Below are 24,116 nucleotides of genomic sequence, written 5' to 3' on the forward strand. Positions count from 1 at the left end.
TATGGGTTTTGGGGGTTTTCTTCCTGACAAAGACATCTTATTTAAACCCAGTGCCAGTTACCAAGGTAACAAACTCTCTTAACCTGCTCTCTGGCAGGTTTTCTTCAACAAACTCTCCCCTCCACCTTCAGTCCATTTCAGTTTGTGCTGCTAATGTCAGAGTACATATCAGAGGGCATTAATATGCAGAAGCTTATGTTGAAATACCAGACAGTTTGTTCATTTTTGTGTCTCTAACTTTCTCTGGATGGCAAGCCAGCCGACAGTTTGGCAGTCAGTTTCACTGCACTGGATGTAAAATAAGTTTAATGGGAGGCAGAGCCTTCAGTTTCCAGCCCCCTCTTCTGTTGAAGCAGCTCCCACTTTGGATTCAGGAGACAGACACTATCTCTACTTTAAGGATTAGACTTAAAACTTTCATTTTTGATACAACATATAGTTAGGTGACCCTGAATCCTCTGTTATTTATAGTGCACTAGGTCTAGGCTGCTGGGGGATTCCCATGATGCACTGAGTGTTTCTTCTTCATGCTTTTTTTTTTTTTTTTTTTTTTTTAAATAAACCTCTCTACATTTCATCATTATTTATTATTAATCTCTGGCTCTCTTCAGAGGGTGTCTTTTGTCCAGTCTTCCTCCCATCACTCCTAACTGGCAGCAACAGATGACTGCTCTAGCTTTTCTGCTTGTCTGTGCAGAGATGAGCTCCACACATACTGCAAAAAACATATTTCAACAAGTAACACTTCAGTGGAAAACAAGCGGGGATTTGAGTATAGCAAACTACAGCCTGAAGCCACAGAATCATTGTTTCACAAAAAACAACAACAACTTTATTATACACAGAGGTTTCCAGTAAACATAAAGCATGCAGTTAATCATGCTGCACTAAATAATGTGTACATGTAGCAGCCACAGATCTGCGCTGGTCATAACAGAATGACGTTGTGGTCGCAAATTTTGAAGCCATCCTGATAACCTTCTTCCACCAACAATGTGGAGATCCAAATCCAATTAAAATCAAGAAACTCAAAAAGATGCTCTGTAAAAGAGTAGAATTCTTGGAACAGAGTTTAATACACTGAATCGTATGAACAGCAGGAAAAATACATACAGACATTTAGCAAGAGAATTACATAGCAGAAAGCAAGCAAAGCAAAACCCCGGGGTGTACAGCCTTAAGCACAGACAGCAGAGCAACACAGAGACGGACAGGTAGCAGCAGCAGGAGGAAAAAAGAGCTCTGGGGGCGTCCTCTGGTCCCCTAATATAGGGACCAGTATCGCCGCCCCCTGCTGCTGGGTAACTTTCCCACACGCCCAGCACAGCTGCTGGGGTCAGGTAGCTGCCAAGGTCTTGGCCAAAGGCCAGTCAGGACTCTGAGTACCCCTTGCTCTGGCTTATCACAATAGGTATTTTATCGTGATGTGTTCAGGATCTCTGTTACAATGTTACTGTTTTGGTTGTGCTGCATGAAAGTCGTTGAGCGTGTATTAGGGAAGGTTAGTTACCGGAGAGTAAATTATGCAGGAGAACTCTCAACAGCATTAACTGCCCTGTTACTGTATCAACTTAATAAACCTCGATGAAGCAAAAATGTCTTGTGCTTAAGACTCTATATGAAAGTTAAAATATATATGTTCAGTGCACATAGATATATAGTGTATATAGTTACATAGTTATACATATCACACAAAAATCCACCACAACATCCTTTGACTAATCACCGTTTTCCTTTTTCTTGAGTAAAATTTCATTCAGGTTTCAGACGCTCCTGAATGATGAAGATGGTGGTGAAACACAAACAGTCTAAATGTAAACTTGAATCACATTTTACATTTATGAACTAATGCTTTTCGATTAGAAATCCTATTTCTTTGAATGACTAAAGTGTCCCAGAGTCGCTTAACTGCTATTACTATATATAGGAGTACACAAAAAAAAAATAGTGAAATGTTAATGTGAAATTATTCTGTTAACTGTATGGTTATTGATCGATCCTTCTTTAATTCATAGATTGTGTAATAATGGCAGTTTTCAGTAATGCTGGCTCTCTTGCAGTGAACTCTTGTTTCTCTTCAGACTGCGACGACGGCCTTGCCGATGTTTTCTCCCTGCAGCATCCCCATAAAAGCAGCCGGCATGTTTTCAAAGCCTTTTGTGACGTGCTCCCGACACTGCAGTTTGCCCTGTGGACGCACAATACACAGATCACAAATGCAATACATCACAACAGAAACATGGGGAACTGATGTTTACATCTTTACTTAAAAAAAAGGCTCACACTAACCTCTTTCACCCATGCTAACAGTCTCTTGAGGGTTTCAGGGTGCTTGTGCTGCCACCTGCTTTGCATAAAACCCTCCATCTTCAGCTGCTTTATGATCATGGTGAAGTAGGGATACGGACCTAAAACACAGGTCATTAAAGAGAAAAATATGAAACATCTTTCACTCACTGGAAACTACAATTCATGTCTAAAATAACCATCTGTGTGCCTCCACAGCTCTTAAGCCACACTTCAGTGGTGCAATGTCTCCCTCTAGTGGAAAAAAACTGAAATAAAACTGCATTTCTGATTATAAGAATGACTTAAGTGATAAAAGTATTATAATCTATTTGTTTTTAGAAAACATAACACTGTTAACTATGTTACATAATTATGAAAAAAATGAATACCACAATGCAAAAAATTACATCATGACAAAGTTTTTACAACCCTCTCAAAAATGCTGCCTGTGGTCCTCACCTGTCTGGGGTTCACTGTCATTGTAGGTGGAGATACTTCCACACACAGCTATTCTTCCACAGTTCTTCATCTGCTCCAGAGCAGCAGTTGAAAAAGAACCTCCCACCTAAAAATTACACAAATTAAAAAAAAATCTGCAGTAAAAACAATGTGTATGCAAGACAAGAGTCAAGCAAAAGAAATATGTATAAAGAAAGCTCACGTTTTCAAAGAAGCAATCGTATCCTTCAGGTGAAGCCTTCCTCAGAGCCTCCTCCAGGGAACCCACAGTTTTGTAGTTGAAGGCCTCATCAAATCCCAGCTCTTTGAGGTAAGCCACTTTGGCATCAGAGCCCGCCGAGCCCACCACCTTACAGCCCTTGATCTTGGCGATCTGTCCCACCACGGAGCCCACCGCTCCAGCTGCAGCGTTCACCAGCAGGGTCTCACCCTTCTGGAGTCCCAACACTTCTTCTATCCCATAAACAGCCGTCAGTCTGCAGAGAGACAGAAACAGTAAATCCAGCTAGGGATGCACCGATCCCGATACTGGTATCGGGTATCGGGGCCGATACTGTAAAATGTGTGCGTACTCGTACTCGTAAAAGTTAACCGATACCATGAACCGATCCTTATGTAGCCCGGATGGGAATTTGGGAGTAGATAATCATAATTCCCATGGACTTGAACGCCACATAAGGTGTTCACAGTTCACAGAAGAGAACGGCATGGAGAGATGCACGAGGTTAGCTGAACCAAAGTGAGAGACTCGGCTAGTTTTACTGAGGTTAACTTGCACAAAAGAGTGTGTGACTAGAAAGCTAACCGTGTGAGAGGTTCGCAACAGAGTGTGGGTGAAGTGACTTTTGTTTTCAACGGTCGCACCACCATCCGTGGAAAACTGTGTTTCCAGCCATGACCGCCGAGGCTAAAGGCTAGCCGGACTGCTTGGCTGCGCCACGGAGGCAGCTGCTATGGACTGTCGGAGAGCTGGACAGTGACTGGCTAACGCGCTGTAGCAGAGACAGCATCGGGTCCGCAGGGAGTGGATTTAGTGTGGGACTGGTGAACGGCGACCTACCGAGCAACGGAACTGTAAGTCAGACTTTTGTGCTCTTACTGGGGAGAAGAGGATTTTTCTCCATCGTCCGGCGTGAGCAGCAAACAGGCCTGCAACAAGTGTGAATGTGAGTGTGTGGGGCCCATGTGTGAATATTGTATGTTTAGTGGATTTATATAACGTGTTTTGGAGTGTATATTAGTGAGTCACTTACCAAAAGGTGATAACATAAGTTGGGTTGTTTAATATAATTTGAAAGGGAATTATGTCATTTATACAGTGTATTTCATTTGGTTAAGGAATTGGAATATCATTTGAGTTTAAAAAAGGGATGTGTTGTACAGTATTTGTCTCTGCCCTTACGTTCAGTAAACGTTTCGTTTGTGTTAAAGAGTTGTGTGGGGTCGCTTTCTTTACTACCGTTAAGTTTAACTTGTGTGTGGTAGAAGTATCGGTTTTTGTACTCGGTATCGGCAAGTACTCAGATCCAAGTATCGGTATCGGATCGGTTTGAAAAAATTGGTATCGTTGCATCCCTACAGCTGTTGCCTGTTGACTGCGATATTAAGTACATCCACAAAAATCACTGCTTCAGCTAATCAGCAGGACAAAACATCTGGGGTTTACCCACTTACTGTCTTGAAAGAAAACTATTTTATGTAAATATTTCTCTAAGAAACCACTCAGTTCTTACTGTTACATCCTGCCATGATTTATCGTCTAATAGAAAAGCAAATGATCCATGCAGGTTACTTAAATCTGTCTTACCCGGGCATCCCGATGGTACCCAGAGCCAGAGACAGGGACACATCTTTAGGCCACTCAGACAGGATGGGAATGAGGCCGGTCCCATCACTGAGTGTGTGGGTTCTCCACCCACTGTTACTCACAACGTGGCTTCCCACAGGAAACGCTGGATTTTTACTCTGGATCACTCTAAAGGAAAACAACAGCAACATAATAATCATATTGAAAAGCTTAAACTGTAGAATACAGTTAAAGATCATAAGTCTACTGCTCTATTAGGCATAAGGTACTCAAATACCAGACTGAGCACTGATAAGCACCTGTACAATTGGTATGTGTATTTCTGCAATGTTCATTCATTTTATCACATATGTTAGCCTTTCCTCTGCGTGACGTCGCTTTGTGTGGAAAACTGACTGCCGAGGCAGATGTGTTCTCAGTGCTACAAACTGTTCCTACAAATTAAAGGAAATGTGTGACATGTGGGTTTGAAACAGATTCCCTTTGAGGCTGAATAGAAAGTAATTTATTGTGCATGTTTGTCAACAAAAAACATTTCCACTGGAACAGATCGTACGTCTGAACAGTCGGCCAAGAATGTCTCAGCATCTGTTTTTACTCCTCAGTCAGTGAGGAATGACACAAAGTCTTTGGTCATTAGCAGCAGATGAAGGCCGCGTTCCGTTTCAGTAAACATCAAGCATGCACATCACTGAGGATGAAAGCTTTCCCCGTGTGCTGGACTGCTTGTGTTTCTTACTTGGCCACCTGAGTTCCAATCATCACATCTCCTTCCTTCATGCGAAATCTGCTGAACGGCCTGATGAAACAAGCAGTGTGTTACAATATATTCTAATACATATTTAAATATCTCTATATCTGTATAAAAATGAGCTAAATGTAGTATTGCTATGACAATGATTCAGTGTATGTGGCTCTGCTCTCTACTCACCTCATGTACGGGTCGACACTGAGAAACTCAGCTTCCAGAAGCACCTCTGAAAACAAAAGTACACACATTTATTTGACAAAATAAATGTGTGTGTCCTATCAGAGAGAAGAAAAAAACAAAGTCTTACCTCCATCTTTAGGCTCAGGGAGCTCCTCCACCTTCAGCTCAAAGTCACTGTTTTTAGGGAAGCCGTCAAAGTGTTTAGTCATTGCCCAGAGCTTGGCTTGAACCATGATTCTTCTCTTGTTGGCAGCAGATATAACTTTTAACTGTTTCTGTAAACATAAGAAGACATGAGATAAACATCACCAGTTTGTGCAACACTCACAGGAAAGGCCGGAGTGTACTTTCTCTAATAGATCCTAGAGATCTTTCACTCCATATGCTGTCACTCTGTAATACAGCAAGTATGTCTGACTCTTTAGCCAGAGTATTTAATTGCCTTTTAAAATGCTGTTTTGCTCTGATGATCTTGAAAAACAATGTTGTGTTTTCACATTTTCCTCACAAAGCTCAAATCTTTCAAACCAACTTTACTAACCTAAAAGTAAAAACAACAAAAACAGCTACAATGGTTGTAATTCGTTCACCATCTAACTTTTCTGCTTGCCTGTGCAGAGACAAGCTGCACACATACTGAAAAGTCATATTTTAACAAGCAATGCTTTAGTAAAAACCAATCTGGGATTTGAGTTGCTCTTGCCTTTGTTCATATGAGAGTTAAAAGAAAAGAAAACAACAGCTTTTTATCTACAGAACGTTTTCCAGTAAAAACATAACATGTTGCTCTTATGATTTTAAAATATTTTATTTCACTTGGAAAAAATTATCATTAGGACTATTATTACGATTGTTACAGCTAAATTGTTTACAAAACCTAAGAGTTTCTTAACTATGAGATAAAGTATCTTTTATTGTCTCATAACACCTGCTTCTTCAGACTATTAACTATCTTACACTGTCACCATCGGATTATAATTTCCCAGATGTGGTTATGGGAGTAGTAATTGATAAGGAATGCATAATTTCTTAACATGCTCAAACACATGTGGGGACAAACAAAACAGGAAGAGCGTCGGTGGTTTTCAGTCTTCACAGACTTATAAATGAACTCCTTTGTCTTATAAATGTACTTTATAAAACAGTAAAACCCACCACAGCGTCCCTGTTCTTTGGTAAATAATACTGAAGCAGACTACACCACATGATTATGAATAGCAGTAAGTAAACAACTAAAAGCAAACCCTTAAAAGTGAGCCGCAACGCCCTCCTGTAGCCTGCTAAACTGTCCAAGTTTGCCTCTTCTACTTAAACAGCACAGCTGAGTAAATAATATTATTCCACAAATAACGATATAAAGTGGAGCCGAATGGCTTACCGATTTCCTCGCTCACAAAGAAACGGCAGAAAACTGATGGAAGGGGCAGTGGCTCGCTCTGCCGCTTCCATTCCACGGGCGTTTATCAATATGCGTACTTGTGCGTACTTGCGTTCTCGTGTACTCGTGATACGTCATCAGTCGGAGACCAAGTACTGTTCCAATTCGAAGTACGCATCAAGCCGAGAACGCGAAAAAGTCCCGGATGTGTTCTCGATCCGCCCGTTTTATCGAGCATGCATCGGTGTGGACTTGGGACAGCTATATATCCCAGAATGCATTTCGTCCAAAACTCAACAGCGGACTCCCGGCACATCGTTTTCAACCCCCCCGCTCGCGGACTTCTCACTACTCAGGTTAAAGAAACCCCAGCAGCTGTCTATAGTATTGAGTGTCCACTAAAATAGAAATAAAAGCGTTCTAACATCTCACCTGCTTGTTTTATTAAGGTATGTACACGTATGTACATGTACACTATTTTTATTAATAGAGGTTTCACTACTGAGGTTAAAAATGATATATAAGTCACTTAGATCACTTCTAAATGTTAATGTTTGGTTTATTTCAGTGTTTTATTTGTTCCTGAGTAAACCGGTTTGGCTGTGATTACAGTTAAGCTTCATAACATGTTACTCACAGTTAAATTAGGAGGGGACGGGAGTAAAAACTCCGGACCTGTGACATCATCACGTACGCAGGTGTTCCAATTGTACATATCGCGAGTCCGTGCTCGCGTTCTCGGCGGGTACGTACTCCCGTGCGTTCTCGGCGAGTACGTACTCACCGAGAACGCGAGTACGTACTCGCGTACTTGGGCATTGATAAACGGCCCACTTTCAGAGGCTTTGTGTCTCGAAATCTGATTGGCTAAAACGTAGAACGCTGGTCCTACGTTGCGACGCACGCACAGTTTGGAAGTTTGGCGCGAGCTGATAAATGGCGAGAAGAAGACGCTAAAAACACGGAGTTTTCCTCTTTTTAAAATTGTGAGTATTTTGTTGGCCGTTTATTGTCTGTTTGACTTAAAATGTTCAGATAACAAGCGAGATAAAGCAACCCTATAACGGGTGTATACCGTTTTATATGCGTACTTACGCTATCTAGCCATCTACTGGCTAGTGCACAACGGCTGGTTTGTTTAGCTAGCTCGGTAGCTAGTTGTAACAGAATAGGAGCACCGCATGTTTCGGTTCTCTTTTTAGCCCAAAACATTTCACTGACAGCCAATCCTTCCTCAGTGAAAACATAACGTTAAGTATATATTACTGTACTTCATACATAGTTTGTCTGATGTTATCAGAGCCGTCAGTGCTATCGGTGTTTTTGTCTAAAGCTCAGATGCTTTCGTTTATTAGCTGTCAGTATCAGGTACAGGATCAATTATATATTTTTGTAATGTTGTGGATTCCTAGTCATTTCTTTATACAAATATTTTGAATACAGAATTTCTTAAGTAATTGTTAAGTCTAAATTGTTTTTATGATGTCATGGAGGCTTTTATCATATTAATTTAGAGGTGTTGTGGGGAGCAGGTCAGAGAGATCCTGTTGAGAAGAATAATAAGAGTCAGTGGAAGCCATACAATACATTTATGAGGGAGACGGGTGTGACAGTGAAGCTGGGAGGAGCAGAGATGGTGAAGCTAGTGAGTTTAAAAACCTGGAACCAACCATCCAAAGCAATAGACAGTGCGCAAGAGAGTGTCAGGGGTGATTTGTGACAGAAGGGTACCAGCAAGAATGAAAGGGAAGATTTATAAGAGGGCATTGGTATGGAGACAGTGGCACTGACAAAAGACAGAAGGCTGAGCTAAAGATGTTAAGATTTTTTGGGGAATGACCAGAATTGACAAAATTAGAAATGAGTATGTCAGCTCAGATTGAGTGGTTTAGAGATGCCAGGCAACGACATGTTTGGATATGTGCAGAGGAAGAATAGTGGATATATTGGACAAAGGATGTTGAAGATGAAGCTGCCCAGCAGGAAGGAAAGAGGAAGACCTCAGAGAACATTCTTAAATGTAGCGAAGGAGTGACGGGGATGCTTGGGATAGGATGAATTGGAGGGAGAGAATTTTGGTGTGGCGACCCATAAAGGGAGCAGCTGAACGAAGAAGAAGAAGAAGAAATGGCTCAAGTGATTTTTTTTTTCTTTTTTTTTTTTCTTTTTTTTACAGGGAATGTTAGGAAATGCCATGATGAAGTACTGAAGCTCTAGGGAATTCATTCCAGGGTTACAGTTATGTGCAATTAGATTTATTTTTTTTTTTAAATCATTTTCTTTACCGATAATGAACTGTGTTTTCAGTCAGTGTTTATGTGTAATGCAGTATTTTGAACTGATAATGTAGCTGACCAGAAAAAATGGACCTTAACACAAGATATCCTTAGTGTGTAAAGGTGCCAGAATTATGCTTTTCTGTATATTTTCCTTGCCTTGTATGCCATCCATCTAATCCTCTTTGATCTCCATTGTGTTGCTGCATGACTGATTAGCACAGTGTTGGGGGACACAGGTTAAACATGTTAGACGGTGGACAGTTTGTGGAGGCCCTAGGCCGCCTGGGTTATCCTGGTTCATCATCACTGAAGGCCTCAGAGTTCGACTGGCTCTTTGACTGTCCTCCGGAGAACCTTCACTTCTTGCGGTTTGTCTGTCGGACTCTCAACCAGAGCAACGTCCTCACCCCAGAGGAGGCACGTGCCTTTCAGGAGCTACAAAAGTCCGGCAAACCAATTTTGGATGAAACAGCCTTGAGTGAAGTTCTTAAAACCATTGGAAATTCAGATGGGAGCACTGGTAATATCTTGGGGTCATCCTCTTCATCATCTATGTTTGTCGCAGAGGAGGATTTCCCTATAGAGGACTTGGAGGCAGAGCTCCAGGCCTTACGTAAAGAGAAAGAATTGAAGCAGCGACGTTATAACAAGCTGCAGGTTGTCGCCACTTCCCGTGCAGATGTTGACCTGCGATTCACTGCAGAGCTGGAGAGCACTTCACGTAAGCTCAACGAGACCAACTCTTCTATTGGAGCTGAGAATGCTGACACCAACACACTGTTACAAACCCTGACAGATGAGGTCGGCAATCTTGCATCGTATTTTCCAGTTCAGCCACAAGCCAAACCAAAGGGAAAAGACCATACAGACCCTCCTGTTTCCCAAAGGCCCACTTTTCTCCTCTCTCAGCTTTCCTTGGATCCATACCTGCATCAGGAGGAGCTCAACACTAAAGCACTTGCTGCCTTCACACAGAAACATTTTTTCCAGGGCATATCAGCCATTGTTGAGAGTTCCTGTTCTGAGCGTTTCCAGGTCCTTGACCTCAGTTCTTGTGAAGATGGAAAAGAGGAGGAGAATGGGCACGAGGGGCAGGAGCGGCTGGTCGATCGCAGGAGGACTGAGATGGCCAGACTTCAGTGGTCTCATATTGTTGCTCAGCACCAACTGATGCAGGCTATGGCTGAGGAGAAGAGCGTCAGGGCTGGACTAGACTGGCTGTCAGACAAGTCTTCTCATACTAAGGTAAAGTAAACATGTTGTGACTGTTTGTGGCTTATTAATGCTTTGTCTTCCTCTATGAAGTGCTTTCTTACATCTGTCTTTATGCTACCAGAGCATTTCCACCTCCTCCTCACTACACGTGCGTGAGGTTGTGTCCAGAAAGGAGCTGCAGGCTGTGGAAGCGGAGCTGGAAGCTCTGCTTCATGGACCAGTACCTGCTGCCCTGAGGGAGTCAGCCAGACTGCTTAATTTACCAGTAGTGAGGGGAGACCTGGCTTTGCAAGTGGCCAGGCAGGACTACTACACCTCCAGACAGAATCAGGTTAGCAGCAACTCCACCAATTTCACTCTGAGACACTAGTGCTGGGCGATATGGAAAAAATATTTATCATGATATGAGTTATTTTATATCATGATAACGATATATATCACAATATACCACCTGACCTGTGGTCATCTGGAAAGTATGCAGTCTGTAAACAGCGAGTGGAGAGGGTGCAGTTTTTGTTTTGAGTTACCGTAAAGCATGTCGCAAATCCGGGTGCATGTAAAGCAGCACCATGTCGCAAAACCACAAGACGGAGTTTCTTTGCGAAAAATATCATTTTTTTATACTTTTAACTTTATGAAAGAGAAAATAGAGCCAGACCTTATCTTTACATTTTACATGCTGTAGTGCCATTTGTGGGAGAATTTCAAGTTGCTATACATCAATACAACCGTTATAGCCCAAATTTTAATAATATGTATGCATTAAGTCCATAGTAACTACATAAATTGCAAAAAAGTGCAATAAACTACAAAAAAATTGAAAATCGTTATTGGTTTTTTTTACATACATTTCTAGTTAGAGAAATTTAAGAGGCTTATCCCTCAAAACTGTAAATAGAAAAAAGTTGCACAAAATAGTTTCCAAATACGAGAAATTTATTTTGAGTGTCTTCATAGTTTTATTTTTGAGATACACAAATTTTTATATACTACAGGAAAAATTAAAATAAATATTATAATGCAAATTTGCAAAAAAACAGCATGTGCATCAAAATAAACTATTTCCAACAGTGTAATTGGACTTCTAAGCCTCCCAGAAACGATACAGAAAAGCATAAAGTCAAACATGACTTTTAAAAACACCAACATAGGCTTTGAAGGTAAAAAACTACATTTTGCGCGAAAATGACGTCACTTCCGGTTTCGGACAGGTAATGGCGGACATGCGATAGTTCACGCTGACTTATATTCCAATGTAGGAAGTGTTATGAACAGCTGATCGGATCGGCAAAGCGTGTTTCTGGAATATTATGTTTTTGTTGCTGGAAGTGCTTTTTATGCAATTTTTGCAAAGCTATATGTGGAAGGAAACCGTGACCTAGGGCAAGCTAATGGAATAAGATGTAAGTACAACTCCTCAGGTTTCATATGCAAAAAAAATTATTGCGCTTACGTGTTTCCAGTTCTACAGGGATTTAAAAATAGTTAGGGAAAACGGAGTGTGCCTGCTCCGACCGGTTGTAAAGGGTTAATGATATATTTTATGTAATAATTTATAAAATTAGGGTTAGAAACGATAGAAGACAAATGGCATGATAGACACTTTTTTATCGTCCATGACGATATATATCGTCATATCGCCCAGCACTATGAGACACAGTGTTTATACTGTGTTTATTACATTACAAGATTTTAGTGTGAGATAATTCTTTTTCAGCCTGTCTCTCAGACAGGTAAGAGGTCAGGCCCAGATGTTGAAAAGCAATAATAGTGAAATTGAAACCTCATATAAAACACTAATGATATTCTTGATATGTGATCCTTGAAAACACAACATTTTTAAAAGCCCATAGCTTGTTTTTTTTCTTATTTTGGGCACAAAAAAACTGCCCTGAACAAAACAGCTGAAACTTTAAGGCAATGGTTGTAAGCTAGCATATTCGTATGCGTCCTCATGTATTTGGTCCTTTGTCTGTCAACAGTCACCTGTATTGTGGAATTTGAGTAAGATTTAAGAAAGTTGTGGAGCCACCGTTCCTTGTCATTACATGTCCTTTTAGGAATTGGAATCCATCAAACTAAATCAAGTGTAACCCTGTCCACCCAGGTCCGAGACTACTTGCTCCGTCAGAAAGCCTCTTTTGACTTGGTCCTCCTGGCTCAGGAGATGGAGTTAAGAAGGTGGAAGACGTGTCAGAAGCACCTGTCTGATGTTAACAGCAAACTGAAAAAGGAAGGTGAAGAAGTGTCTCTCCGGATCAATTCTCTGGCACATCCTGACCTGATAATTAACCCTAAACCCAACCCTATCATCAGCTCTAAAGATGCAGCTTTCAGCAGGTGAGAAGATTTGAACTGTATTTACTATAGGCTTTTGTTTTAGAGCTGAAATTATAGACAGAAAAAACATGAGCCAAACAGATAAATATTCATTTAAGTTCAGCCAGCTGTCGTAGTATGTTAATTTTCTTTATTCTAAAATAGTTTTACCACATGCACATTTGACAAACACTAGCTGCCCTTTCAAAAACTGGACAAACATGATTAAATGTACCTGTCGACATCAGTTCAACCTTCATATAAGTATGAAGGTGTGTGTGTGTATGCATGAATACAAATGTAGATCTCCAGCCTTACAATTTTTATTTTCAAACTCTGCTAGAGTAGCTTTGCATTTTTAACAGTTCAAAATATCCTTTTATCTTACACTGAGTCTTGGTGCTGCCCCTCAGTTCATTTACTTTTAGCTCTTTCTTTGAGTCTTTTGATTAGGTCCCCCTCACCAACAGAAGGTTTGAGTATCAAACCTGAAACTCCATATATCCCCCATGGCTAGCTTCAGCACATCTTTATGTGTACTTCACCCTAGCAGCTGTTAGGTGGCATTCTTCTTGTTTGCAGACCTAAGTCAGGAGTACAGACTCACCTCAGCACTCTGCTTTTGGCTTATGACCCTTTGGATCCTTGTATAAATGCAGGCTGTATCACTTTGGAATAACTTGGTGTCATTTCCACCCTTTTCCCCAGACTCCTTCAGATTCTTGACTATGATTCAGACCACAGTCGATCAGAGCCTTTTCGAACATATGAAGCGTTGGACCAAGCTGCTAGTAATCTAGCAAACAACCTCCATTTGATCAAAGATGCTCTGGCTGGCGCTGGCCGTGAGCAGTGTTTCACAGCAGCTCGTCTTTATGGCGACTGTGAGGCGCTTCACAGGGCCATGTACACTGAATTCCAGCAGCTGGTCTTGGGCCCACAGGTACGTCTAACTGACCAGGAGCTCCTTTGCCCCAGTGCACAGGTGGGTGTGTTTCCTTTCAGTTTATAGTTTGAATAGTTAACGAAGATGACAGAGTTCACTCAGCCCTTCGTGTGAGTCAGATGATTTTTAGACCTAATACTTGACACAATTGGTGAATAACCTGGTAGCATGGTGTGTTTTCTGAATTTCTCCACACATGTTAAATTGTCAAGAAGTATATTTGTTTGTTGGGCACAGAAGAACTGTGTGATAAATTGTTCACAAGAGGATCAGCTTTACTGCATGGCATGGGATTTAATATCAGATCACTATTAGCTATTCATCTCCACTTCATTTCAGCAGTTATAAGTTCAGCCTTCATAGAAAGTGGACTGAAAAAAATCTGTTGTAAAAGCTGAATGTGCACTTTTTAATGCTGCCATAGAATTAACTATATAGGCTTTGTGACAGTAATTCTTAATATTTTTAATAAACCAACTAATGTAAATTTACATAAATCTAGGCTTATTGTCCCACAACTATAGTAAACTGCATAGATGTGTTCATATGGTATTGTGTTTCTGGCCCTGCAGCGGGGCTTATAAATGTAATTAGATATAACAACAGCAACAACAACAACACCAATGATTATTTAATTAATAATACTCCAGCTACAATTACTTATGCATCTGTTATTTGTGTGGTCTGTGCTTATATCTTTGTTTCTCATCCACCCTCATAATTTTTTGTTTTTTTTGTTCAGGAGCTTACAGCAAAGCTCATGGAAGCAGAGTCTCAGCTGCAGCGTTTGCATCAACTAATGCAAGAAATTCTGGGAGAAATTAAAACCAAGCATTCTCAGCTGGAGCGTAATGCCCTCCTCAGGCGGGAGAGGGAATTGTACATCTACTTTCACTTGGATGCCCGACTGCTGCAGAAAATAGTTGAAGATCTGGAGGGGAAAATGTCTGCAAAGAGAGGGCAGCAGTAAAACTTCAGAGATTATTTACAGGCGGCTCAGGCAGTCTCTCTGTGCTTGAACTGAAAAAACAAAAATGATTTGTGCTGATAACCTAGTTTCATTTTTTGTGTTGGAGATGGAGCTGTTTATATTCATGTGTTTAATTCATGTAAACATTCATAAATGAAAAGCTTCCATGATTGTGTTGTTCAGTCTTGATGTTCAAAAATTCTTGTTTTTTCTTTGTATCCAGTCATCAGTTAAATAAAGTGAAATACTATATTTATGAAGTTTAAATTTTTATTATAAATGCTTTGTGATTACTTCTTCGTTATTGTCAGTATACTTGGTGAAAGTTCCTGGAAAATGTTTTCTTTTTGTTTGTTTGTTTTGTTTTCTGTTCATTATTTATTTATGTTTTTTTAAACGCCAGTTTAAAGCATGCCTGTTTATCACTGAAGAAGCTCTCTTCTTTGTCCTATTCAGGCATTTTATAGCTGAAGAATCAAAGCTCTGCGGGCACAGTGGGAGAGCTAAGTTGCTCTGTTAGGGATGAGATGGAGTGGTCCAACAACAGATTGTATAAAGGACCCCTGTCACGGGCAGCCCAGAAGGTCTTGGCTGCTCTGCGGGCCCAAAGTCTGCGTGGAGCCAGATGCAACCAAAACTACTCCAGTCAGGCAGGTTAGAAGCACAGACAAGTTGAGCTTGTTGCTGTATGCCAGTGGTTCTCAAACTACAGACAGCATTGGGTCGCATGGATTAAGGGGGGAATAATATGTTCTGAAACACACTACAGTAGGATTTATCAAAGGGAAAAAAAATCAGTTGAAGCTTTTGTGCTGGCATTTATTTCAAGTCGAGTCGCTTTTTATTGTCACTGAATGACAAAATCTGGGGGTGAAGGCATACCAGGAAAAAGTTGGGAAACACTTCATAAAAAATAATAAGGGGGACAAAATATAGAACTTATGTATGAATTTGAAACACAAGAAAACTCAGAGAGACTGAAGCTTTGTGAAAATACAACTTGCGGGAGTGCTGTTGCAAGCGATTATAATAGATGTTATATAAGTTGCTGGTAAGTGCAGATGTGAAGAAGAATATTTAAAGAAGGTCCCATCTACTTTAACATTTTACTGCTCAGTTTGCCTTGCATTCAAGTTATATAATGCTCTCGGTATTTAGTTCTGTGCTCTTTTTGATGTGCATGTGGTAGTGGAGACGTATAATTGCAGCCAGAGGGAGTCTTGGGCTGACAGCAGCTGGAGTCAGGAGGAGAGATGCACAAATCAGTAAGTCAGATTAATGTTCAGATATCAGCTTTATCAACACCTCGACAAAATATTCAGCTGATCCTAATGATTATTACTCATCGTTATTGTGCAATACTGTGCAAAAGTCATGAGCCACCCCTTATAAGTGGTCCTGAGCAATAGTTCTCCAAAGTTTTTCTTTGGCTGCTTTTTCACTCATTATCAGGCCAATCCTTTTACCTAGCTATTTTCAGAGGAATGCCTTTTAAGGTACTGACTCATTCAAGCAATATACGTCACTTAACGAACAGATGAAGCAGTGTTGTTTCTACACATAACAGACCACTTAGCAACTTACAAAATTCATTTCCATAGAGCTTAATGGAGTAATGAATCCAAATGTGAAATTTTTGGTTAAATTCATCAATATTTGTGGAGAACAACAGGAGATACATCAGTGATTGTCTACAACCATCTGTAAGACATGATGGAGTAAAACATGATGCAGCCCTTATGGTTTGAGACTGCATTTCGGCAAGTGGTTTTGGCAATCTTGTGAAAATTCGTGGAACTATGAACACAGAATAGTACCATCAGATATTGATCCACCATGTAATACCACCTGGGAAGCATCTGATTGCCAGCAGCTTCATTTTTCAGCATGACAGTGATCTCAAACACACTGCCAATGCAGTAAACACTATCAGTCAGGGAATTTCCTCCCCATACACCAAACATCGACATTATTAAAGCAGTGTGGGATCATCTAAAGGCAGCCAAAAAGAGCTTTGAGTGTGCTTCAAGAAGCCTGGAGAACAACTCCTTAAGGATAGTGAAAGAAAGGACACAAAAGCTTGGGTAAAAGAGTTAAGGATGTGATGATGAATGAAGGTGGTCATACCAAATATTGATTTTCTAAGCTCATTAGAACTATGCAGACTGTTACCTCATATACTGTGTTGCCACACATATTTTGCACACATTTCAAAATAGCTCTGTGTCTATTTCCCATTTCTCTGGCAAAGTCTAAAGAAATGATGGGTGATACAAGACTTTGACACAGTACTATGTTTAATTCACGAGTAAAAGAAATTGGTTTTCCATGTTGTGGTCCAGGCCCCAGGTGTCTTCCCTTTCCACCTCTCACTATAATTCCTCCAGTGAGAGGCAGAGCGCTCAGACCTTGGCCATCTATCAGTACTCACAGACACCAGACAGCTCCCTGTCATCTCAGGCTTCCTGTTCCTCCTCCTACTGGGATTTCTCTCTCCAAATGCAGACTGAAGCCTATTATCAGTACTCACAGACGTATTCCCACAGAAAGTGCTCCGAACCCCCTGCTTACAAGTCCAGCCAGTCTCTGTCATTTTCTCAGCATGAGGTTCCTGAGACGCCAGCAACTTTCTGTCATGGAGACAGATATACCCTCTCCTTCCAAATACCAGAGAGGCTCTCTGAACATGAAACTACAGCATGGAGAAAGTAAGACACAAAGCAAATAAACACACAGTTTTATTGCATAGACTACTTATGTTTAAAAGAATGCCAAACTATATTAACACTGCTTTAGGAATTGCACTTTGATATATTAAAACTATGCCAATTTGGGTGATATTACGAGAGACTTAAGTTTAGCATGTATTGTTGGATGGATGTTGGATGGATTTAAAATGTGTTTGCTTATTTTTTTTTCACTTGCAGCTCAACAAAAGAAATCAGACCACCTTTCATCTTGAATATATTTCCAGACGATGAAGATCCTGACATCATGCTTCCAACAACAGAACAATCTAATTCTCATAAAGAGGAGCCTGCTGCAGTTTGTCATCCAGTATCGTCTTGCCTTAAAATATATGTAGGGAGAGAAAGCAAGACATCAGGTGCACAGACAGAAAAGGCTGGTAAAGAAAGCTGGCATATCGCCAGAAAACTACAAGACACCGGAGCTCCAGGAAGTCGATTAAAATGGAAGCAGCCTCTATCTGACCCCGCTGAAGCAGCCAGTGGTGGAGCAGGAGACAGAGTTGTGCTATACCAGCAGTCAGAATCTGAAACATTGGGAAGGGCAATCAACACGGGAAGGGCACATCTACCCCCTAGCGTCTTTATTACAAGACAGGAGAACTGTTGTGATGCACATTTACCCAAGTTGATGAGAAATATAGTTGGGGAGGAAGATGACGTGCTGATAGCAGATACAGAACATATCACTGAGCTGGGAACCAGACAGATTTCAAACATATGCCATGAAATTCAAAACGCAGTAAATGAAGCTGCAAGGAAAGAGAGAGGAAATCGAGATGTGAGTGTACTTCATGCAAAAGGATCTGCCTATGAAATGGAGCGAGTTGTGCCTTTGAGAACCATCGAAGACACCACAGTTAAAAGTCATTTGAACTCATTAGACATCAGAGACAATTTTGTTGACAGTGGCACTAAAAGAGAAACACGTGGGGAGAATGAAGAAAATGGTTTAGAAGATATAGTCAGTGCCTCTGAAGTCAAAGAAACTGAACGCCCCCCTGATACTGAGAATAAAGCAACAACAGTTGAACATGAAAATCCACAAAAGATCTCCATATCTTTAGGAAGTGGACTCCAGGATGAGAGCCACTGCAACACAGCAGAGAACGACCTCACTCAGGAGCAGTCTGAGGCCAGGAGCTTCAGCCTCCAGGACAACAGTGCTGAAAACATAGAAAAGACAGAGGTGATGGAGGCCAAAATGGAAGTTACATATAAGAATAAAACGATGGCAAACACTGATCATCAGATGGAGCAGGGACAGTGTGAGACACATGATGGAAAACTTACAGAGTTTCTCAGAATGGACACTGAAGAGGGAAAAGGGGGAGAAGACAGAGAGGCAGAGGAAGTGCCAGCTGTGGACAGTGATGTTGAGAATAAATCTGCAGGTAAGTGTGTTGCTAGTGATGTTTCTGTAATATGATTATCCTGACATTGAATGGGGTTTACTTATATTGGGTTTACCACTGATTTTTACCTTCAAATTTGAGTAGGTTAATTCAAGGTTCATGATTGTTATGCTCAACAGAGTGGCAATCACAAGATTAGTCCAGTCAGGAACAGTGTAGTCAAAAGAAGAGAGATATTTCCATTTGGTTTAATATTTGTTATACTAAATGGAGGCAGGGAGAGCAGCAACATAGCATGCTGCAATGACAAGACATTAGACACATATCAGATATTAGTCAGACACAGATTGAACGCAGGAGCTGGTGTGGAGATGGGTTGTAAAGTGACTTGTAGATACACAGTAACTATACAGACTAAAGCAGCTTAAATAACATGTCCTTTTTGTTACAATTGGAAGTGTAAAGGAGGATTAGGTGATGTCTCAGGTGGAGTTTTGTCCAGCCTGAAATAAAACTATGCTTGATTTTATAATCACTATCAGTGACACTATCATATCTGTTGAATATGCTTGTTTCCCCTACAACTCACCCCAGAGACTGAGTGCGTGTTTAGATTTTGAAAGGCTCCGAAGAGACTATAAAGTATAGGTTTGTATAATATCATACAAACAATATTTGACGTGTAATTAAAATGAAAGAGGTTCATTTCTCAGTTCTATAGAGTGTCTGCTGTATGATTTAACCTGGAAAAAACGAGATTAAAATAAAACTTGGACTGTTTTAGCTATGGTTGGATTAGAAAAAGCAACTCTAGGGGGTGCTAAAGCTTGTAAAGTTGTGTCAGACATCAGTTCCAGTGGCTCTCAGCCATTTTTCTTTCTTCGATGTGGCACTGATGACATGGCAGGGCTGAAGAGACTCAGCACTGACGGGAGACTTTGTGCCTGCTCACATTACAGCTGTGTGAAGATGCTTGAGTCTCAGCTGCAGAGACAATGCCGAGTCAAGTCTCACACATTCTACACACACACACACAGGCACAAACACTCTCGAACAAGTTGGAAGTGGTGTCGTAGCAAAACGTCAGCTTGATCTTAGCTAAGATTTATAGTGTTGTCTGACCTTCTCCTATCACACTGCTAAGGTCCGACACACACTGTGTAAGCATCCATACATGCTGCCTCAAACATGCTTACATAACAGAACTGGTTTATTGATTGAGGACTGACTTGAAAAGTGATGAACAGATGAAAAATGCTCTAACATCCTCTTCTAGGGAACTCAGAGGGAGAAAGGGGAGCTATGCCAACATTGTCCCAGGAGTGTGGGGCTAATGGGTCGAGGATTAGAGCTGCCCGTCTCAGTAGCAGCCAGCAGCAGCATGACAATGCAAAAGTAAGTTTCATAAGAGAAATGTTGCAAAATTACAAAAACTGCTTTACATTGCAACCCTAAGTAATGCTCATAGGGCATAAATGCTGAGCTTAATTTATGCCTACTTAGCTCACATAATCAGTAAGATGGGTAGAGGACATGAAGTGTTTTGCCCTTAACAAATCCGCTTTGACACTTCAGTTGGGTAGAAAGTATACTTACTAAACTTTGTTGTCACTTGCAGTCTTTTACTTGTCCTTTTTTTATACATTTAACTGATGTGTCCTTATTTCCCCGTTTCTTCTGCTTATCTCTGCCTCTGTTTTTTTCACTGAGAAACTAAGAAGTCCTAAAATTTAAATACGTGCTTTCAGGTTAGACCAAGGCTGCTGTGTCTCTCATTTACATACATATAAATGTAGCTAGTGTGAAATAAGAGTTTTGTCAGCAGCACTGCAGCACACAACAAGTAATGGCTCTCCACTGAGTAATAAAGTCCCGACAGAGTTGTAGTCCATGATGCATATTAGCTGAAAAAGGAGAGCAAACTGCAGAGAGAAAGTGCTATAAAGGGAGTAAGGGAGGTGGTGGGATGGATGCATGAAATGTGGAAGAGCTAATGAGAAAGATGCAGCAGGAGAAGAAGAGAAAAAGAGGGCAGGACTTTACTGTATTGCTACAATCAGCAGCAGACACAGCAGTCCATTCTCCCTCTCTCTTTTCACTCTCTCCACATGCACCAGTACTGGGCTATGGGCCATGGTCTGCCTGGGTTTTCTATCTATATCCTGTAGCACAGCACCCATGGGGGGAGTTCATGACTTTGTCAGCAGGAAAACGGGTTGTGTTTACAGGGAAGTGAATGAAGTCTCTCCTCAGGGAGCTGAATCACAGGAATTCCTACCTCCCGGGTCGACAGCCAACAACCTGCAGAGTTGTGCACATAAATACACTCACATATCATCTCTGAAAATCCTCAGAAATACCCATCTCGCTATCTCTTGTCAAGACTTCAAAGAACATTTGCACACCTGGTGCTTTTGCATAATAAGAAATGAGTTAGAGATATGAATAATATACATTTTTTAAAGATGCCATTAAAGTTACAGGGAGGGGAGATTGTACTTGTGGTAGATGGGACTCACTGATTTTGTTATCTTCCACTGGCTTCTGTGGGATCATAACAGTTTTGATGTTATGATCATTTATATTGATATATTGAGTTGAGCGTATTCACATTGTATTTTTTTTGCATTGAACTTTATAGATGTAGTTTTCAGGAATAGTTCTCCAGGCTTCTTGAAGGACATTCAAACCTCAGCATCTTTGAATGTTCTGGATGTTGGATCTTCTCAAGATGATCCCACACTGCTTCAATAATGTTGAGGTCCAGCCTCTGAGGAAGCCAATCCATGACTGAGATTGTTCCGTGAATGTCAAAGTTGGGTTTGTCACTTCATGAGACCTTAGGTTTTCACTATTTTCAGTCCAGTTCTTGTATACTTTGACATACCTCAAACTCTTCTCCCTGTTTTCATTCTTTAAGAATGGCTTTTTGGCAGTTGCCCTTCCACTGAGACCATTTCTGATGCGGTAGATGGATCAGCTGAAGGATCTGATGCATCTCTCAGCTTCTGTGGCAGGTCTTTGCATGTCAAAATATGCCAAGTTTTTCAGCTTTTAATTATCTTGTTGGTGAAAAAATACTATTTTTTAAAAGTATTTTTCAATAGTTCCAGTGAAAAAAATTGAACAAATACCTTTTTGTGACAGGCTGCAAATATCAAAGAGCCTAAAGATGCAGTTTCATTCTAAGTTCTAAGTTGCCTATCACGTGTCGACAAAGCTGACTCTTTATGCTTAAATTAATGACACATGGCTTAATACACAAATAAAGAAAGTTGGTCAGTTACAAGGACTAGGCTGAAAATGTGTGAAAAAGCAGCCAAAGAAAAACTTTGGGAGACCTTCAGAAAGCCTGGAGAACTATTGCTCAAGACCTCTTTAAAAAGTTAATAGAAAGTCTGACTCCTTGGAAGGAAAATATAAAGAAATGAAGAGTGACACAATTTTTGCACCGTTTAAATATAGACGATAAATACTGTATATTTATTATATGTATTCTGCATGCAATTCAGCTCTGTTTCATTAAACCCTTTTTAATGTCACTATTTATAGTCAAACAATCATCGTCATTCAGCCAAAGAAGCAAAGTAGAGCTGCTATTATTGTGTGCGTGTGTCTGCTTCTTTGACCCTGTCCCAGCTTCAGGCAGGTTTGTCAGACAGTGTCGCGGCTGTGTTTCTGTCTGGGACACAGTGCTCAGGGCTGACTTTCACATCCTTTTTTCTTTGGCTTCTCTCCTCTTACCTGTCTACTTTTCAGGCCTTCTTTTTTATGCTCTCTCTCACAAACTGCGTGATCCTGCTACGTCAAAGCGTGAATGGGAATAATTAAATTACGTTTCTATTCTAAGTGCTAAAACGAATCATGTCCAACTAGAAGTTTTTATTTCATTCACTTCAGTCCTCTAAGTAGTGAAGTATTGATGTTCTGTGTAACAAAACCTGCAGGGAGTCTATTTCAAGTGTCTGCTTCTTTTTTTTTCTGTGTCCTTTGTCACTCTCTGCACATTACTCACCTTTTTTTGTTTGCTTAGATCACTAATGGAAGCACCAGAGGGAGGAGCTCGAGCTTGGTACTGGCCCCAACAATCACTGTTGCGCCTGGGCAAAACCTCTTCTCAGTGCAGGAATTGACCTCAGCTGCCTTACCAGTTGTAGCACCGAAGAAAGAGTTAGAAAATCGAAAACTAAAAAGTTCTCCAAGTCATCCTTGCCTGAAACTTTCCTCCCCCCTAAAGAGGAAACGTGAAGCATTTCAGCACAAAAACACTGACCCTCCTGCCAAAATCAGCCTAAGCAGACGCCCTCCAAAATGGGAGCCTCCTCAATCCTCACAAGAGAAACCAAGGGAAGGAAGAGTTAGTGAGTGGAAGAGTGCCAGAGAACCACAGGGGAAAGCAAGTCCTTCACACGAAACAAGAGCAGTGTCTGGGGCGTGTACAGAACTAGATGCCTCAAACCAAACTCAGCAAAACGGGCAGAATAAAATGGAAAAACTATCAAGTGAATTACCAGGGAAGGCTTCCATCCACCCCCCACTTTCCAAACCACGCAAACCCAAGCAAGCTGCATCTGATACCGACTCCACCACAAGTGGGCCCAAAGGTTTCCAAAAACTAGTTAATACCAGTGAGCCGCCGACCCAATCCAAAGCTGGCTGTCTGGCTGCAAGCTTGACATGTGACTCTAGAGTAAAGTATTCTGGAAAACTGAAACCAGATGAGAAGGTGCAGATGCTTGAGATCGCTGGGCACGCTAAGGTGTTGGTGCTAACGATGGTGTACCAAGATGGAAGCACTCAGTTAGACGCAGAACAGGTAAGGAGGCAAAATGTTTATGATCTGCGCGGTCATTCTTATGAAATAACATAAATATGTTAAGATAAATTATGATTTGTGAACTTGAGACACATTATTTCATTGTGGGTAACGTTTATTATCTCATAGATCAGGTCCTTAATGCTGATTGGCTAAAGTCTGCAAGCTCACTTCTGCATTCTCATGCACCAAACCTCAGAAGGTTGAAGGTTGCATTAATTAAGAAAACCAAAACTGCATCAGTCAGCTAACGTTTACATCTTTAGGGGCTCAAAAAATTGGCTGAAGCTTGGCGTGTGCCTTTCATCACAGTGTAAACTGTATGCTCTTGTTGTTTGCTTCATCATTAACTTGCAGCCCCTGTGCTCTTGTAATTCTGCTTTTTGTTCCCTCATATAGAAGCTCACTCCACCAGTGTGTGGCCTCCTCATACTAATGAAGAACGAACTTGACTGCAGCATGCCGGAGGGTGCGCTCGGCCCAAACGACACTCTGGTCTACTTAAAACTAGAACACACACCTGCATGGGCCCAACAGCAAGTTCACCAGAGCCAGCAGCTCTTTACTAGGTCTGTGCTTCTATATATGTGTGTCTAATAGAGATC

General features: G+C 41.0%; 3 protein-coding genes across 5 annotated transcripts in view; 2 read left to right on the forward strand and 1 right to left on the reverse strand.

Moving 5' to 3' along the window:
• Positions 1-1,213: 1,213 nt before the first annotated feature.
• Positions 1,214-7,013, reverse strand: LOC116333583 (prostaglandin reductase 1-like). The gene is made up of 9 exons (XM_031756834.2): positions 6,865-7,013; positions 5,614-5,761; positions 5,487-5,532; positions 5,295-5,354; positions 4,556-4,723; positions 2,951-3,224; positions 2,749-2,854; positions 2,290-2,408; positions 1,214-2,188 (listed from the first exon to the last, which is right to left on the reverse strand). Exons 2-9 carry the CDS (start codon positions 5,717-5,719, stop codon positions 2,078-2,080), a joined length of 990 nt encoding a protein of 329 aa, XP_031612694.2. The 5' UTR covers positions 5,720-5,761; positions 6,865-7,013; the 3' UTR covers positions 1,214-2,077.
• A 601-nt stretch (positions 7,014-7,614) lies between these two features.
• The window catches only part of poln (polymerase (DNA directed) nu), an 85,513-nt gene continuing 69,011 nt past the window's right edge, over positions 7,615-24,116 (forward strand). Inside the window, exons 1-8 of one of the 3 annotated variants that reach the window (XR_004200469.2) lie at positions 7,615-7,850; positions 15,050-15,247; positions 15,783-15,858; positions 16,936-17,301; positions 17,521-18,734; positions 19,972-20,090; positions 22,729-23,511; positions 23,911-24,080. Coding sequence is in view for 2 of the 3 variants with exons in the window: in XM_031756844.2 (XP_031612704.1) it covers positions 15,121-15,247; positions 15,783-15,858; positions 16,936-17,301; positions 17,521-18,734; positions 19,972-20,090; positions 22,729-23,511; positions 23,911-24,080 (2,855 nt within the window). In the remaining variant the exon portion in view is untranslated. The remainder of the gene's footprint in view (positions 7,851-15,049; positions 15,248-15,782; positions 15,859-16,935; positions 17,302-17,520; positions 18,735-19,971; positions 20,091-22,728; positions 23,512-23,910; positions 24,081-24,116) is intronic. The other 2 variants (XM_031756844.2, XM_039609782.1) reach the window with 2 other exon arrangements.
• haus3 (HAUS augmin-like complex, subunit 3) lies at positions 9,387-14,593 on the forward strand. Its single transcript, XM_039599806.1, has 5 exons — positions 9,387-10,388; positions 10,480-10,689; positions 12,466-12,698; positions 13,386-13,620; positions 14,366-14,593. The coding sequence occupies exons 1-5, from the start codon at positions 9,387-9,389 to the stop codon at positions 14,591-14,593; spliced, it is 1,908 nt and encodes a 635-aa protein (XP_039455740.1).

The sequence above is a fragment of the Oreochromis aureus genome, linkage group 3 (genome assembly GCF_013358895.1).
Source record: "Oreochromis aureus strain Israel breed Guangdong linkage group 3, ZZ_aureus, whole genome shotgun sequence".
Classification (NCBI taxonomy): Eukaryota; Metazoa; Chordata; class Actinopteri; order Cichliformes; family Cichlidae; genus Oreochromis; species Oreochromis aureus.